The sequence below is a fragment of the Prunus avium genome, chromosome 8 (assembly GCF_965620075.1).
Source record: "Prunus avium chromosome 8, drPruAviu1.hap1.1, whole genome shotgun sequence".
NCBI classification, from domain to species: domain Eukaryota; kingdom Viridiplantae; phylum Streptophyta; class Magnoliopsida; order Rosales; family Rosaceae; genus Prunus; species Prunus avium.
Genome location: NC_142291.1, coordinates 8,529,168 through 8,547,255, shown reverse-complemented (window position 1 = coordinate 8,547,255; position 18,088 = coordinate 8,529,168). Strand labels below are relative to the sequence as shown.

The 18,088-nt window shown below is 41.4% G+C and overlaps 1 protein-coding gene across 1 annotated transcript; it reads right to left on the bottom strand.

The window, feature by feature from the left end:
* Positions 1-13,862: 13,862 nt before the first annotated feature.
* LOC110747152 (uncharacterized) lies at positions 13,863-16,954 on the bottom strand. The gene has a single exon (XM_021947350.2). It carries the CDS (start codon positions 16,897-16,899, stop codon positions 14,110-14,112), a length of 2,790 nt encoding a protein of 929 aa, XP_021803042.2. The 5' UTR covers positions 16,900-16,954; the 3' UTR covers positions 13,863-14,109.
* Between the last annotated feature and the right edge of the window lie 1,134 nt (positions 16,955-18,088).

Genomic DNA, 18,088 nt, shown 5'->3' with positions numbered 1-18,088 from the left:
ACTCTAGAATTCTAAAAACTCAAGGGGCACAAGGTTCCACCAAATGTCAAGATGAAATCTCGGAGGTCAAGGCCCAAGCCACGGATTCACGCCCAAGATTTCCGAAGGTCAGTGTGCATGTGATGGAGGCCTCACAAGGAAACAAATCAAGGAGATTGATGATAATTCATAATGTTCCAAAGCAAGGAAGAATCAAGCATGTTAGAATATCTCAATCAATGCAATCCCACGGATTTAGGAGGGCTTCGAAAGGAAAGATTTTTTAGAAGAGTTGACATTTGGCCATTCAATGGCCAGCCCATGGGCTGACGAGTGCCCTATATAAACCTTGCTCGACGAAGGCAGAAGACACACAACATCAAACAGACAAACCTATCTTTCATCTCGCACTTTTCTTTTCCTAGACTTAGGATTTTACTTTTCATGCACCTAGTGTAGCGAGTTCTTCCTTTTCTTAGTGTAAGTTTAAATTCTTGCAATTTACATTACGTTGTCATTTAAATTCAAGCTTATTTCAATTGCTTTACTTTTCATTGTTATCGCACTTCAATTAAGTTTAATTTCAAGTTCATTTTACTTTATCGTTCTTATCGCTTTCATTTCGTTCTTGCTTTATTTATTGCTTTGATTCATTTTATCGCACTTTAATTCTCGTCTTTACGTTATTTATCGTTCGCACTTTACTTTACGCATTTGTCTTTAAATTATATTTAAGTTTAAGCACCTTTACTTTACGCACTTATTCTTCGTTTCATTACGTTTCACCTTCAATCTTCATCTCCACCCACTCCACATCATTTGGTCGCTCACATAAAGCCTTGACCTTGAGGTAGTGAAAGAACCTAGGCCGTGAAGAGGTTCCTTGCTCGGTCGAACAATCGTTTGATTAAAGTCAGATCTCGGACGCAACACATCCATCCACTCACATTCCATTCAAGCCCAAATTCGGGGCTTGGTGGTGGCACGCCCCGCACTCAAAAAAGAAGAAGGACCAAAAGTTCCTTCAATCGGCCTACCCGGCCGAAAAGAGGGAAACATAATTTGGCACGCCTGGTGGGATTCACTATATGAGCGATCGAAAGGAATGGCAACATTCCTATCAGCCGATGAACTATAACGGCTATGATTCTTATGGCTCGAATAGCCAATCCATCGGCCAACACTATGGCCAATATAATTTTACCCATCAAGGTGGGCCTAACAACCAATATGGCTCAAGTAGTCAATTTGGTTGCCAATATGGTGGGCACAACTATGTTGGCGAATTCGGTGGCCAATATGGTGGGCACAACTATGTTGGCAGATTTGGTGACCAATATGGTGGGCACACTTATATTGGCGGATATGATCTTATGAACCAAAATGGTTCAAATGATCAAAATGGCTTTGGTGGCCAAACCAATCAAGGTGGCTATAACGGCCAACACGATTCTACATATCAATATAGCTCTAGTAGCCAATTCAACGGCCAACATGGCGGAAACAACAATCATGGCCAAAATAATATGATATATCAAAATTATGCGAATGGCCAATACAATCAGGTGGCCGGAGGGCAATACACTTACCCAGATGGCCAAAATAATCCGGCCAATATTTATGATCAGCCTAGTTATGACTCCCACCAAACGACTCATCCTAATGGCTATGATGGCCAAAATGTTCTTAGCGTAAGTGAGAGGCCATATGTTGACCGCATGGACAAAGAACATCAAAATTTCATAAAGGAAGTATCTAAAGTGAAAGATATGGCGAATGAGTTTTATGCTTCCAACAAACTTTTGATCCAAGGTTTGTGTGAAATCGCCACGCTACTTGTGGTCGAAGAGCAAACTCTCAACCCTAACCTTGTTTCTCAATCACAAGAGGAAAATTCTCATATGGTTGCAATTCGGCCACCCGTTCAACCTACTCCTCTAGAGAAAAATGAGGTTGGCAGGGAATATGAGATTGAGAAAGAGGTGGGCGAGACGACCTTAAAATCGAATACTCAAGTTGACCTTCCTATTGAGAACCTGACATTGGTTGAGGAAAATGAGCCCACCCAAAGGGATAAAACTCAAAAAGTGGTTAATGTTGAGGATAAAAATATCGTCCAACCCAAGGCCACTATCCTAGGATGTAATAGCTTACCACCTAGTGAAGAAGGAGGTTGAAGCACGACCCAAGGTGGAATCATAATAGACATGATTGTAGGAGAAAAACTCGACATTGCGAAACCACAATTGCAAGTGGTCAAGTTTATTGAGCCCCAGCCAAAGGCCAAGATTGGGCGAACAAGTGGACTTGGGGGGCATGAAGGGTCGGCCAAAGTGATGGCCAGAAGTCATCCGGGTCGTACTAGTCATCCTAGTATTTCAACCCATCTTCAACAAAATGGCAAGATCCAAGTCAAGAATAAGAAGGGCTCCAAGCTTGGAGTAAAACATGGTTGGCCACCGCCATGGTCTCCATGAAAATTTTGTTCAACACGGCCACCTACTAGGTAGGCCGTTGAGATTCTAATAAAGGTCATGGTTCATTCTTAAACAAATTGGCCACTTAGTTTTAAAAAATTAAAATAAAATTAAAATATGAAGTTGGCCTCTTCATATGACATATTATACTTTGCTTGGTGGAAGGCTCAAGATTGAGTTTCGTTGGCGGAAGATGAATGATTCATTTATTTTGGCCCCGGAAGTGGAAGTTTGTGATTTGTGGGCAAAAATGACTTGGGGGCATGTCCGCCACCTGAGTAATCCGTCGGAGGGATTCACATGCCTTCGATCATAATCAGATGGTTGGTTCACTCCCCATGTATACTCAGCGACAAAATATTCCGACCGCTCAACCGGGCCAAAATGGTCTCGGCCGAACCACGGCCATTGACCAAAATTATTTCGGCTGAGATCCAGTCGTCGGTCCGGACCATGTGTTGGTTGAAGACGTTACGAAAGTCGCTAGAGGACCATTGTTCAGGCCAAATCATGCCACTTCGTTGGAAATCCAACAACTCATCTGTACAATGGAGATGTCGAATAACTTCAAGCATCAACGAATGCAAGAGGCGACTCAAACCATTCCTCAAACCTTGGCCACTCGATCAAAGAGTGATTGGATCGATTGCTAGGCCAACAAAATGGCCAAAGTGGAATCTAGTGATGCCTAATAGAATGCCAGCGATGGGGCCTCAGCCAGAGGCCCAACCAAATATTTTTGGGGTGAATTCGCCCCAACCTAATCCACCAGCTGGGGGCAATCCTGCCCCGGCGGTTAATGTTCCCCCGATGGGCAACAACCTATATGTGGGGGCCAACCAATTCCAAGTGTTCCCGCCCTATAATTAATTCTGCCCACAAGCTCACCAAGGGGCCGGGGCCAATTTTGCTGGGCCTCATATCAACCAATTCGCCAGAGTCGGTGGTTGGAATAATCCCGACGGGAATGCTAACAACCCATTGCAAAGGAATCTAGTAATCGACTGAGGTGCGGTCGAACAAATGATTCAAGATATGGTGCCCCATGCTAGGAGGATTGGTAGGCCAGTCTACCGGAGGCCATATCCAGGGCACTTTGATCAAGAGGAATTTTCGAGGGGTTTCAAGGTTCCGAATTTTGCACTATTTTCGGGAGATGGGCTCCAATCGACCGTCGAACATATTGGCCGATTCACGACCCAATGTGCAGAGATTGGGCATCGTGAGGCCTTGAAACTAAGGTTATTCCCAAGTACACTCACAAGGGCAGCTTTCTTGTGGTATGTCAAACTTTCACGAAACTCTATCCCAAATTGGCAAGTCATGGAGAAAATCTTTCATGAGCAATTTTATCGGCCGGAGTTGGAAGTCTCAATGGCCAACTTGGTGAAGATAAGCCAAAAGCCAAATGAGTCGGTCCAAGAATACTTGGGGCGATTTAGAGAAGTAAGGGCTAGGTGAACGGTTAATATGCCAAAGTACGAATTTGCGAAATTGGCCCAATGAGGATTGTTGCTTGACCTTCGAAGGAAATTTGATGGAATTTAGTTCCGTGACATTTATGATCTCTTACTTCGAGTGGACCGATACGAAGCACTTTTAAAGGATGAACAACAAAATGGGCCGCCGGCACCTCGACCAACCTTTTACAAGAATTCGGCCAAATCCTTCGGGCCTAGAACTATGGCGGTCCACGCAGTGGACGTTGAAGATATAAAATTAGAAGAAAGAGATCAAGAGATTTTACTAAAAGAAGAAGAAGAGTCAGCCGGGGTAGACTTGGCCGAGATTACGACAAAAGGGCCATATGTGCAAGGCTTTGTCTAAAGCCTTCAAGGAGGCCGACGACGGCCCAAATTTCCAAGTTTAGTGGAACCTCCCAAAAGACTTCATCGATTTGAAGATCATGAAGTTTCCAAAGAAAGTTATCATGGGCATCGACCAGAACCCTTTTCCAAATGCCCAAGTCAATATGGTGAATGTCAATTTTCCAAGGCCAGACCAACCTAGGCAAAGGTTGGACTTGTGTGGCTCAGCAAAGGCAGAGTTAGAAAGAAGGGCAAGGGAGATTCCGACGGACCCTAAGGCAAGAGGCAAGGCCAAAATGTACCTTGAGGTGGCCAAGGTTCTCGAAATAAAAGTTTCGACCAAGGAAGAACCTCCAAAGCCCATTGTGCTATGCAGTCGATGCCAATGCGAGGTAACTCTCGAAGTGGTTCCGTCAAAGCCCAAGAAGCTAACTAAGGAACCTACCAAGGGGTTGATTAAGGAGCAACCCAAGGATCAAGTCCAAGTGGGCAGACTTAGGAGTTTTGAAAGGATTATGATAACAAATCCGGCCGAGAATTACAGCCCACATAGCCCAAGAGGCAAAATGAAAGTAAGGCCAAACAAACGGCCATTGCATGAAAATTAAGATAGGTACGAGAGGCCACGATATCAACCTAAGAGGAGAAATCAACATGCCCCTCTAAGGTGTGAAGACATTGATTCGTTAGACTCAAGCCAAAACAGAAGCATGTGGATTTCAGTGGGGGAAGGCAAAAGCTAAGATGTGGCCTATGTATCAAGACCCCGCCCCGCAAACGGTAGTGGTGTTCCAACTTTCAAAGGTGCCAAACACAAAAGCGGGCCAATGGTATAGAAGCAGAGGACAAAACTCCCACCGGTACCCCTAAGCAAGACTCAAACTAGAAGGGCTCAAAGGCAATATGCCACCACTTGCAAGGCGGAGTTAGAATGGGCGGACAAAGGGCAAGCTCAACTCGACCGGTTGGTCGAGCTTCGAGAGGAGCTTCGATTGGAGGAATTGGAGTTGGCCAAGGCCAATACCGTCGCTTCCTTGGAGGTAGCCTCGACCGAGGAGATGAAAATACGTTGAGAATGGGCGAATGACCGAGTCGTGGTAATGTCCCCGGAATAGCCAATCTCGGAATTGGAGGCCCATTTGACTAGGGCTTTCAAGACAAAAAATTCTAAGGCTGAAGTTAGTAGGCCAACCAAAATGGTGGGCAAGAAACCTTTGAAGGGTGAGAAAGCAAGGGTTACTTGACCAAAAATCAAACCTTTGGTCACCAAGACTCCGATAGTGACCAAGGGAGCTCAGCCCACCGAGGTTAAGAAGAAAGGAGAAAATGACCAGAACATGGTCGAAGAAACTAGGGGCGAGCTCCATATGAAAGAAAGTGGGCCAAAGGTGGAGGAAGACCAAGTCATGGTTGAGACCGAGGCCGAGGCCAACAGAATAGGAAAAGAGACCGAATGTACAGCCGAGGGAAGACAAGAGGACGAATATACGGTTGAAGGAGAAGATAAAGAGATGCTAGAAAACCACCAGCCCAATTTTGCATCGGCCGAAGGTTTGATAGCCGAAGATGAAGAATATGGAGATGAAGGGTGTGAAGCATCTTGAAAAGGAGTGCAAGGAAGTGATGGCCAAGTTTAAGAATGAACTAAAAGTGGGCAAGGCCAAAGTGAAGTTTGGAGACTTTGACGAGGTAAATGTCATGGTTGTTACACTCCCACTATTTTTCGAAGCTCGGCCGGATCATCCTAATTATATGGATGGAGATGTGTTCAATGAGGTTGGGTCCATGGTCCAAATGGAATGGGCCAAAGAAATTGAGGTGGCCCAAGAAATTCCAAAGGAATGGAATGCCCAACCTTGCATCGTGGTGCCCAAAACGGAGGAAAAATTGCTTGAAAAGGTGTGTTATAAGATGCCCACCAAGAAAATGTCCTCCACCTTCAGCCTTTGTACATGGGCACTCATTTTGATGGAGTTCCGATTGGCAAGGTCCTTGTAGATACAGGGGCTACAGTCAACATCCTCCATGCCTCAATCATAAGGAAATTAAAGAAAGGCTCAAATGAATTAATTCCGACCGAGACAATGGTCAGTGGGTTCGTGAGAGACACCATGACTTCAAACGGGATTATCCCACTCCAAGTTAGAGTGGGGCAAAAGGTTAAAATGACTGCCTTCGTTGTGGTGGAGACAACGACTCATTTCAATGCTTTGTTGGGCCGAGATTGAATCCATGGAAGTATGTGTGTGCCCTCTTCACTTCATCATTTTTTACAATTTCGGCATGAGGATGGAAGTGTAGAGATTGTTCAGGCCGATGCATGGTCCTTCATGGCCTCCGCCAATGCGACGGAGGCAGAGTTTTATGAGGATGATATTGGGCCTCTTTATTTTACGGGGTCAGATAGGAACGGCCGACCTACGGGAGACTCGGCCCAAAAGTTGATAGACTTGGGGGCATATGATGCCCAAGCAGATGGGGAGAGTCCCAATATAGCTAATTTTTTTCTCCCTCAATGAGTGATACAAGTATAGAGGAAGAGAAGAAGGCCACGGTGGAAAACCCTTTGAGACGACTATATTGTTTTTGGGCCGAAAGAGCGGCCGAGCATGGGTCCACCGTCCAACTTGGTGGAATTCCTTCATGAAGGTTTGGAGGATGATGCACTCGAGCTTGGGGACGAAAGACAACCATCGACCAATCTACGTTATGTCTAATGGAGTTCAAGGATTGCTTCGCTTGGGAACACACCGAGATGCCTAGATTGAGTCGTGACTTGGTCGAGCATCGTTTACCAACGGTGGAAGATTTTAAGCCCTTCAAGCAGTCGCCTCATTGGATGTGGGCGGAAGTAGAATTACAAGTTAATGAAGAAATTGTAAGACTTGTGAAAGCCAAATTTATTAGGCCAAATTTGTAAGTCAAGATTTCGTGGTTTCTGCCGGGAATTTCATAGGATTATTGGTGCACCAAAGGGGAATTCAAATTGATAAAAATGAGGCTAAGGCTATCATTCGCGCGCCCTATTCAAAAAACAAGGTGTGCAAAGTTTGTTGGGCTAAACTAACTTTTTTCGAAGGTCCATAGCCAACTCAGCGGGAAAAGTTGGGCCCTTCTCATCTTTATTAAAACTCATAGATGAAGAGAAATTTCGGTGGGAAGAGACTCACCAAAGGGAATTTGACGCCATTAAAGAATATTTGGCCAAGCCTCCGGTGCTCATTCCGCCAAAGCGGGGCCGACCATTGAAATTATATATTTCGGCCTTGGAGAATTCCATCGGAAGTTTGCTAGCCCAAGGCAAAGATGAGAAGAGCAAGCGGTATATTACCTCAGTCGAATTCTAACGGCCACCGAGAGAAAATACTCGCTGGTTGAGAAACTTCGTTTAGCCTTATATTTTACGGCAACCAAGTTGAGGCATTATATTTTGCCCTCCGTGGTCATATAATCGCCAAAACTGATTTGAATCAAAATGGTTAGGTCCATTTCTCTCCAATCAATGGCGGTGAGATAGTCCGCCGCAAGGAAATATCGTTGTAGTAAAATAATTATTTTTATTGGAAGAATGGGAATCTTTAAAAGACTTCTTGCAAAAGATATCATATATATAGGTGGGCAAAGTTCACTACAAAATGGGGCCAAGCAATGGCCCAGGCATCTAGCCCGATTCAAAATTTAATAATGTGCAAGGTGAGCAAAAGTCTCTAACTTTAGAAATTGAGAGGTCTCGGGTTTCGATTTGCTTACCTCTACACCAATTCCAAGCAAAACAAATCGGGGGGCAATGTTTAGGGGTGGTAGAAATCCACCTAATCCGAGCACGAGAAGAATAGCGGCCGGGCTTCTCAACTACGAAGTTGGGCCGAATGGAGTTGGGCACGGATGAAATTAGGCTCTTGGAATTGCGGCCGAGCCAGAAGCTCTGGAGGTCTTGCAAAGTTACGGCCGAGGCTTGGAGAGTTTGGGCAGCTAGGCTACACGCTGGTATGGCCGGGTTATGGAAGAATAGCGGGCGAGATTCCTAGCGGGCGAGATTCCTAGCGGGCAAGAATTCCTAGCAGCCAAGAATTCCTAGCAGCCGAGATTCCTAGCGGGTGAGATTTCCTAGCGAGCGAGATTCCTAGCGGCCGAGATTTCCTAGCGGCCAAGATTTCCTAGAGGGCAGAATTCCTAGCGGCCGAGATTCCTAGCGGGTGAGATTTCCTAGCGAGCGAGATTCCTAGCGGCCGAGATTCCTAGCAGCCGAGATTTCCTAGCGAGCGAGATTCCTAGCGGGTGAGATTTCCTAGCGGGCGGAATTCCTAGCGGCCGAGATTCCAAGCGGCCGAGAATTCATAGCGGCCAAAGTACTTTCTCAAAAAGGTGGCCGAGGTCTTTTCTTCAAAGGCCATGGTGCCTTCTCAAAAATGCGGCCGATGTGTTTTCTTCAAAAACCGTGGTGCCTTCTCAAAAATATGGTCGGGTACTTTCCCTTTGCAAAAGTGGCCAGGCACTCCTTAAATACCTTGGTCGGCCACTCCTCTTACAAAAAGCTGGGCTAGGGCGAAGTTTCTCCTTGCTCACCCCGGCGCCCTCCTCTCAACACTTGGGCAAGCAAAGTCGGGCCAAGGGAGTTGAAGTTCGGCGGGAGGTATGTCCGCCGAGTGCCCAATATTCGAATATTTGAGAACTCAAATATAGTCCAAAGTAGGGCCAAGCCCAACATCCAAATATTTGGAGTTCCCATACCACCCATCTTGGCGAATGGTCGACGGATGGTAAGCCAACTCTAGAATTCTAAAAACTTAAGGGGCACAAGGTTCCACCAAATGTCAAGATGAAATCTCGGAGGTCAAGGCCCAAGCCACGGATTCACGCCCAAGATTTCCGAAGGTCAGTGTGCATGTGATGGAGGCCTCACAAGGAAACAAATCAAGGAGATTGATGATAATTCATAATGTTCCAAAGCAAGGAAGAATCAAGCATGTTAGAATATCTCAATCAATGCAATCCCACGGATTTAGGAGGGCTTCGAAAGGAAAGATTTTTTAGAAGAGTTGACATTTGGCCATTCAATGGCCAGCCCATGGGCTGACGAGTGCCCTATATAAACCTTGCTCGACGAAGGCAGAAGACACACAACATCAAACAGACAAACCTATCTTTCATCTCGCACTTTTCTTTTCCTAGACTTAGGATTTTACTTTTCATGCACCTAGTGTAGCGAGTTCTTCCTTTTCTTAGTGTAAGTTTAAATTCTTGCAATTTACATTACGTTGTCATTTAAATTCAAGCTTATTTCAATTGCTTTACTTTTCATTGTTATCGCACTTCAATTAAGTTTAATTTCAAGTTCATTTTACTTTATCGTTCTTATCGCTTTCATTTCGTTCTTGCTTTATTTATTGTTTTGATTCATTTTATCGCACTTTAATTCTCGTCTTTACGTTATTTATCTTTCGCACTTTACTTTACGCATTTGTCTTTAAATTATATTTAAGTTTAAGCACCTTTACTTTACGCACTTATTCTTCGTTTCATTACGTTTCACCTTCAGTCTTCATCTCCACCCACTCCACATCATTTGGTCGCTCACATAAAGCCTTGACCTCGAGGTAGTGAAAGAACCTAGGCCGTGAGGAGGTTCCTTGCTCGGTCAAACAATCGTTTGATTAAAGTCAGATCTCGGACGCAACACATCCATCCACTCACATTCCATTCAAGCCCAAATTCGGGGCTTGGTGGTGGCACGCCCCGCACTCAAAAAAGAAGAAGGACCAAAAGTTCCTTCAATCGGCCTACCCGGCCGAAAAGAGGGAAACACCTTGTAAAAATAAAACCCCCTTTCTCTCTTACTTCCCTTTTTTCTTCTCTCTCTGCCCAAATACAAATACAACTCTAGCTTTGGAATTCTCAAAGCCATCGTCAATGGCGGTCTTAGAGACAGAGTGCTCGTTTGCAAAGTCCCGATCATCGTTGTCAGCCTCATCCAGCAGTTCTGACTACCTCTACGGTTACATCCGTTTTCCCACTTCCTATGACGTCGTCTTCAGCAAGTTCACCTATATCTCATTGATCAAGCTCTTCTTATTTAATTGTCAACATCCTTAAATCTAAACATGTTTTTGTCAACCTAAAAATTTCTGCGGCTGAAATTGGTGAATGATGGGTTTATAGTTTAGGGTATAGATTTGTTGAAATTTATTTATTAATCCATTTTGGGAATTTTAATGGGATCCTTACAAATCAATGGTGTTCATGGTGGATTTGGGTTAATTTGGGGGTTTAAGGGTTCAAATCTACGTAGGACGTGGAAATAGTCTTTTCTACCTTAATCGCTTTTGGGTTATTATGCCGATGGTGCTTACCACAGTCTTGCTCTTGTTGGTGAGTTTTAGCTTGTAGTCAAATTTTGATGTTTTTACTAGTAATTGGGTTCTCAAAAAAGTGAAAATTCCATTATGAAATGGGCATTTAGAATTGTTCAAATGATTGTTGTGAGTTTATTCAGTCTTTGATTCTTAGATGGTATGTTGGTGTTGCACAAAGATAAGGATTTATTCTTGTGTTTGGAAATTTCAGTGCTTTGGAAAATGTTGTATTTGTTCAGAACCATAAACTATGACCTTGTTTTATTGTTGATTTTCTTGTTGAAGTAACTTTTCATGTTTTTGGTTCTCACATTGCAGAACTCTAATGTTAGTTGATAATTCATTTGGAAAGCTTCTTGATCATCTCCTAATAGAAATTTTCATTCGAGTTACTGTCTCAGAGTGGGCACAAATATCTTCTGTCAAAAAACAGTGGGCCAATCTGTTTGTGGAGAATGCTTGTAGCAAGCTGCTCTTGCTACAACATATCCTTTGGCTAACCAAGCTCAAAGGTGGCTTGGACCTATCCCTCGAGGGTTGAGCAAGAGGTAGCATAACATTTCTCCTTGCGATGGTCATTTATTTTTTCTTGCTTTCTATCCATTTCTAACTTTCCAATTTCTCTTATCTCTTTTAATAATTACTTTCTTCTGAGTTTTTATGTTATGTTGTTCTGGATTTCTAGTGAAGAATCCCCTTTCCCATCCTAAGCAGATAGTTGTGACTCTCCCCTAAGATCCACCTTACAATCTTGTTTCCAAATCAATGCAGAAAAAACAACTTAGACTTACAAGTGCAAGGATATCTTTTACAGTAGCTGTTGGTCTGGTGCATGTGCTTCACTTCAAAATCCATGCATTATATTTTGCTAAGCTATTGACAATTTTTTCAGGAGATTTGCAGCTTTATATGTATGTTCTAACTTTACTTGTGTGATGGCAAATGATGGATCAGTTTGGTGCTGGGGTTACAACATATGTATCCTTCACTATAGGGTTATATATGTGCTTTTTAATTCTCCACAATAAAAGAATTTAGTTATGGAAAGTGCATCCCTAGTTCTTTGTGTTTGCTCCTTGTTTGTATTGTTTACATTCTTAACTGTTGAATGGATGGCCAACCTTGTGTAAATGGAGAAAATTTTATGGTGCCCTGCTTGTTGGAATGGTTCCTTGAGGTGTAATCTGTGACAAAGAGTGAAGTGCCATTACAGGTATGGAAAGAATTGTTTCGCTGCTGCATTAAATACCTGATGAAGATAAGAGCCTTATGTTTTGGTTTTTTTGTTGTTGCCAAAGCTGTCTACATCAGATTTGTTCTTTTAAAGCTGGAGGAATGATGTCTCTAGCCATTGATAATAATCTTGGTGGCCTTTAGATGTGGGGTAATTCCCACTTCTTAACCAATTCTACATTATATGTGAACCCACTATTGTTATATCATCTCTACAATTAATTTTAAAAAAGATAAACCCCAAAGATGTAGAAAGTGTCACAAGAAGCTTTTAGATTTTTTTTTCTTTTTTTTTAAAAAATGTATTTTTCTGCTATTTAATGAATTATTATGATTTTTGGAAGTTAAATAATTCAAAAATAGTAATAAACGGAAGAGAATGACAAGTGGCAGCACTTGAATGGTGCTTTGTTAGTGCTTCTAACAGGTGTCATTCTTGTGAGCGACAGGTGCCATTCTTGTGAGCGGCATGTGTCATTAGAGTTTCAATTTTATGTGTTAACCTTAAAAATTTCCCAAAATTTTTATAAAAAGTCATAAATACACCGAGAATTTCTACAAACTCGTTGCAACATTATCTTCAACTAGGGATCGTGAAAATCTAAATTTGAAGTAATAATTAGAGGAAGTGTAATGATCTTCAACTTAGTGTATCATGCTTGTTGCGTATTTTAGGCTATCTATGAGGATAATGGGTCATTTATGTATCATCATGCACCATACGGCACATATGCAACATCTCTCTTGAATTTACTTTTGAATATCAGCATTGTTCTTTATATGTATTTTTTAATGCCCCTTCCAATTTGGTTTAAAATTCAGGACCTTGATAAACCACCTCTTACATGAGAAACTTTTTTCTATCTTGGCATTATTGTGTATCATTCTTATTGCATTTTTCAGGCTGTCTATGGGGTTAATGGGTCATTTATGTATCATCATGGATATGGTTATGCACCCTACGACACATATGCCACATCTCTGTTAATGATACTTTTGAATGTCAATGTCCCTTCCAATTTTGTTTAAAATTCAGGACCTTGAGAAACCCTTAATATAAAAGTAGGGAGGGGGAAGGGCCGGGACCACACTAGTTTGCCCTTGCTTGGGTTCGCGTTTGTCGGGTCTCGCTTTATGTCTTCCGAGCACAAGTGTTCGACAAAATGCCTCAGTGTGTTTCGAATTACTATTTTCATAACTTGATACGATATGCATGATTTGCCTCAATTTGTTTCGAATTACAAATTAAAAACTCTACACAACACCCCTTTCAGAAATCATGTATTTAAACAGTAGCGCTACGGGCACCAACTTATATACCAACTTTTGGTTACCAACTGATACGGCATATAACATGGATTGTCATGTCACGTGTCACATCATCAATTTTAATTTAGTTAATTTAGTATTTTTTATAACTATTTTCATTTAAATCATTAAGCAGTTTAACAATCCCTCCCCCGCCACAACAATATTACCTCAACACCATCGCCACCACACTATCATCCTTCAAACATCTACGGAGCCGATATGGCTTTTCTCTTTTGCTGGTTTAACCACGGCCTAGAAATTCCAAGTTGATTTGGGGAAATACTATGATGGAATGGAGAGGATGATATGGCACCACGGATTAATCTCAAGTAGCACGTAGTATTCAGTTCCATGGATATGCAACCAAGCAACAATATTTTTCCAGATTTGAAGGGAGGGTGGATATGCCCCCGATTTGGGTTGAATTAAAATGGTGAGAATGAATTTTGTTTATTTAGAAGATGATAAAATTAAATAAAATTAAAAGAGATGATGTGGCACATGATATGACAGTCTATCTCATATGACACATCGGTATGTAAAAGTTGATACACTAGTTGGTGCCTATAGTATTATTGATATTTAAAACTTAAATGTTAAAATAATTCCTATACCGATCAATTTAGTCTCGTGTTATAAATATGATAAATATGGTAGAATTGGAAAAGCCCTCCCTGATTGTTGCTGGCTTGCCAGAGTCATACAATCATAATTTTTGTGATATAAAATAAAATATTAAAGATACACACTACATATTTCCACGACTAACTAGACTCTTGACCAACAAAAAAAAAGCATAATTAAATTAAATTATGAAACCAGAAAGGCAGGCACAATTCTTATTTCTTGGATCTTAAAATACCTTAGGCACAACAAGGAGTCCAAACTTGCATTGTTCCTCCTAATCAATTCAACGTCTCCACCACCTTTGATTTATGTGAACATGTCTTAGATGAATATACCAATTCTTTCCTTCAACTGAGGAAATATCTTGAGAAGGATGTTGCACACAGCTCTGTAATACCACTTACTCCATCTGTTGCACAACACAAGTGACCCAATGGCAACTCCAAAGCCAAATGTAAATCCAATTTCGACACTGATAAGATCCCAATTAACCTCATGATGATGTCCAGAATTTGGAGGCCTTCCATTCACTGTTGGTGGTGGTGACAATCCTGCTTTGTTATCCACTGTCAAAGGAGGCCCCCATAGTCCTTTATTACCTGTAAAGGAGGCTTCTGGAAATGTTGAAAACTGAGTGCTGGTTGGGATCCTGCCAACCAGTTGATTATTTGAGAGATTCAAGAACGAAAGGAAAGTAAGCTTTCCCAACTGTGGTGGAATGTGCCCGCTCAACTTGTTTTGCGACAGGTCCAAGCACTCGAGTGCTCCCATGTTAACAAATGAGGATGGGATTTCGCCTGTGAAAGCATTTCTGGACAAGTTGAGGACATGTAGTGATTTAAATTCTCCCATTTCCTTAGGTATTGGTCCACTGAAATTGTTGCATGAGAAGTCAATCAAGGTGAAGATAGATAGAATCTTTACTAGATTCATCTCTGAACCTTTGTTGGTAACTGTTATACTTATACCATACTCAAAGCCCAAAGAAACCTCCTCAAATCCATAACTGCTTCCATAACTTTCTCTGTTATACGGAGAAGAACGATTATTATATATCTTTCTAAGCTGCTTGCCTTTGATTGTCAATTGGATACCATCTTCGGTAACCATCATTTCCTGCCATGTTTTCCAAAGTATTCCCTGTATTTCACCACGGAAATTATTGTGAGCTAGGTCTATGATTTGAAGCTCTAGCCAGATGCCATTGGTGTTTTGACATTCAATGCCTCCATAAAAGTTGTTGGACCGCAAAACAAGGACACGCAAGGTGGAAATGCTCTTCAACAAGCATGGGAAGCTATCTGTTATATTATTGTTTCCCATATTTAAAACCTTCAACTTAGTGCATTTAGCTAGAGATTTTGGAACCTGGCCACCTAACCGATTTCTACCAATCTCTAGAATTTCCAATGAACTATCTTCAGAAACTTCAACATTAGAAATAGTTCCAGTGAGGTTGTTTCTCGCTAAGTTAAGTACACTGATATCGCGGATTGCAGTCAAGCATTGGGGAATCACGCCACTCATAGAATTATCAGACATATCAAGAATCTGAATATTTGGGGCATTGCATATTGATGCTGGAATGAGCCCATGCAAGTTATTGTTCGAAAGAGAGAAGAACAGTGTGTTTGTGAGTAAATCACCAATATTTGATGGTATAGAGCTGAAATTATTTCTCGAGTAATCTAGATACTTGGCAAATGGTAGGAAAGTGGGGATTTGTCCCTGAAGTTGATTTGAATGAAGGTCAACAGTTTTCACAGTAGAATTATATAAAGTAGGTTCCAGAGTAACCAAGGAGTTACAAGAAAGATTTAGGGAATCAAGTTGATTGGAACTCCAAATCCAATGGGGTATCTTGCCCTGGATATGATTTTCTGAAAGGTCGATGTTCGTAAGATATTTTAGCTGTTGAGGGCTATTAATCGGAAAGGCATTGAAATTGTTGGAAGAAAGACAAAGTGATTGAAGGCCTCGAAAATTAAATATAGACACCGATATTTGTCCTTCCAAATTGTTGAAGCTTAAATCAAGGGTAACTAAGTTGGAAGAGAGATTAGAAAATGCAAGTTCACCAGAGAATTGATTGTGGGAAAGGTTTAGTTGTGACAATAAGGGAAGAGAAAAGAGCGACGACGGGATTGATCCAGTAAAATTGCATTTGAAAAGATCTATCATGGACAACATTTTGAGGTTGCCAATCGATTCAGGCAGTGAACTTGAAAAGTTTGTCTGGCGTAGAATCAACGACCGAAGAGATCCATTATTCTTGGGAAATTCTGGCAAGGAACCACCAAGTTTAAAATTACCCGAAAGGTCAATAGTTTGTAGAGTAGGTACCTGAAAGATCTCTGTGGGAAATGTTCCATTCAACCGACAACCACTGAGACTCAAGGAAGTCAACTTTGAAAAATTGGCAAAGAATCCTGGAATTGGATGGGAGATGGGGTTGTAACTCAAGTCCAACTCCCTCAGGTTTGGAAAGTTGGCAAAGGATCCTGGAATTGGACCGGAGATGTCGTTCGCCCTCAAGTTCAACACCCTCAGGTTTGACAAGTTGGCAAAGGATCCTGGAATTGGACCGGAGATGTCGTTCGCCCTCAAGTTCAACACCCTCAGGTTTGAAAAGTTGGCAAAGGAACCTGGAATTGGACCGGAGATGTCGTTTGCCCTCAAGTTCAACACCCTCAGGTTTGAAAAGTTGGCAAAGGAACCTAGAATTGGACCGGAGATGTCGTTCCCACTCAAGTCCAACACCCTCAGGTTTGAAATGTTGGCAAAGGATTCTGGAATATAAGAGATGTAGTTTCCTCTCAAGTCCAACTCCCTCAAGTTTGGAAAGTTGGCAAAGGATCCTGGAATTAGATAGTAGATAAATTTGAAGCTAAGGTCAAGACCAACAACATGCCCATTGCTAGTGCAATTAACACCAACCCAAGAACAACAGTTGGTGCTTGAATTCCAAGTTTGCTGTACTTCAAATGAATAAGATAGAATGCTTTCCTTCAAATGGAGCAACGATTGTTGCTGGTCTTTAATACACTGGCTGTGAACTGCAGGGAGGATATTGAAGCAGAGGACGAACAAGTAATGCAGCAAAGTTTTCATTTTGGAAAAACCTTTTACTTTGAGAGACGCTAGCTGATGAGGGAAAGTTTTGATAAGAAAGAAAGGTTGTGCTGTCTTTAATATATACATATCATTATATGTAATTACATGCATGGTATAATAGAATTGGAAAAGTACATCACTTAGCTTTGATGAGATTAAATCTTAGTCGTCGCTGATGTCTTGACTTTGAAGTCTTCTACCAATCTAATCTTGTAGTAGTAACCAGGAATTTCGACCAAAAAAAAGTAACCAGGAAAATGGGATAGAACAAAAATACTGACGTTCCTGGAAAAAGGCCTCCACGTGATTCATGGTTGGCTTGACTTGTTGACTCAAAGGTCTTTTGTTTCTTTTCCTTTTTAAATTGAATAAATCGTACAAATAATACAGTGAGTAATCATATCTTTCATGATTATACATATATATTTTATTCGACCAAAAAAAAAATACATATATATTTTATCTTAAAAAGCAACTTTTAAACATCAATCTTAGGATTATGTCAATTTTATCATTATTGTTTAAATTAAATCTATTGCAAATCAAGAGCACATTATAAAGTTAGTCAAATTTTTTTTCAATTCAGTCTAAAATACAGGACTCAAACTGCTAAAACTACAAGAACCATTAGTTCCTAACTACCCTGCTAAAATTATATTTTTTGTTTGTTCTTTTGTTTTTGTGGAATGAGTCAGTGTAGGTTAGAAATTGAATTCAGAAGGCTTGATTGGTTCTTATTGTTCAACGAGACTAATTATACTCGACCATATCTCAAGTTCTCAACTAATTCTTACTAAACTTATTACGTGTAATATTTAAGCGTTTATCCATTAAAGTCTTGCCCTATTTTGTGTAATAGTGGACCTAACTACAGTCTGCCTACTTGGATTTTTGGATGAGTACTGACTCGGCCAAGATCAATTAGTCATAGCTTATGGCCCAGTCGATGAAAGCAGATGATATATGTGGTCTAGGATTCCCATTATATCATATCCATGTATATGCTCATGTTGATTTCTGGGTTGGAAGAGGAATTCTCCATAATCTTGGATTGGATGATTGGTCCGACCTCAGACACGAAGATACTCAGGAAATTTCGAACCCAAGAGCTCCATAATCTTGGATTTAAATTCGCATAATGCTCCTGATATTATATAACTGTTGAGAATATTTGTCGCATAATGTA

Excerpts from the sequence above, each read along its gene's own strand:
- LOC110747152 (XM_021947350.2), bottom strand. The coding sequence starts at position 16,899 with ATGAAAACTTTGCTGCATTACTTGTTCGTCCTCTGCTTCAATATCCTC.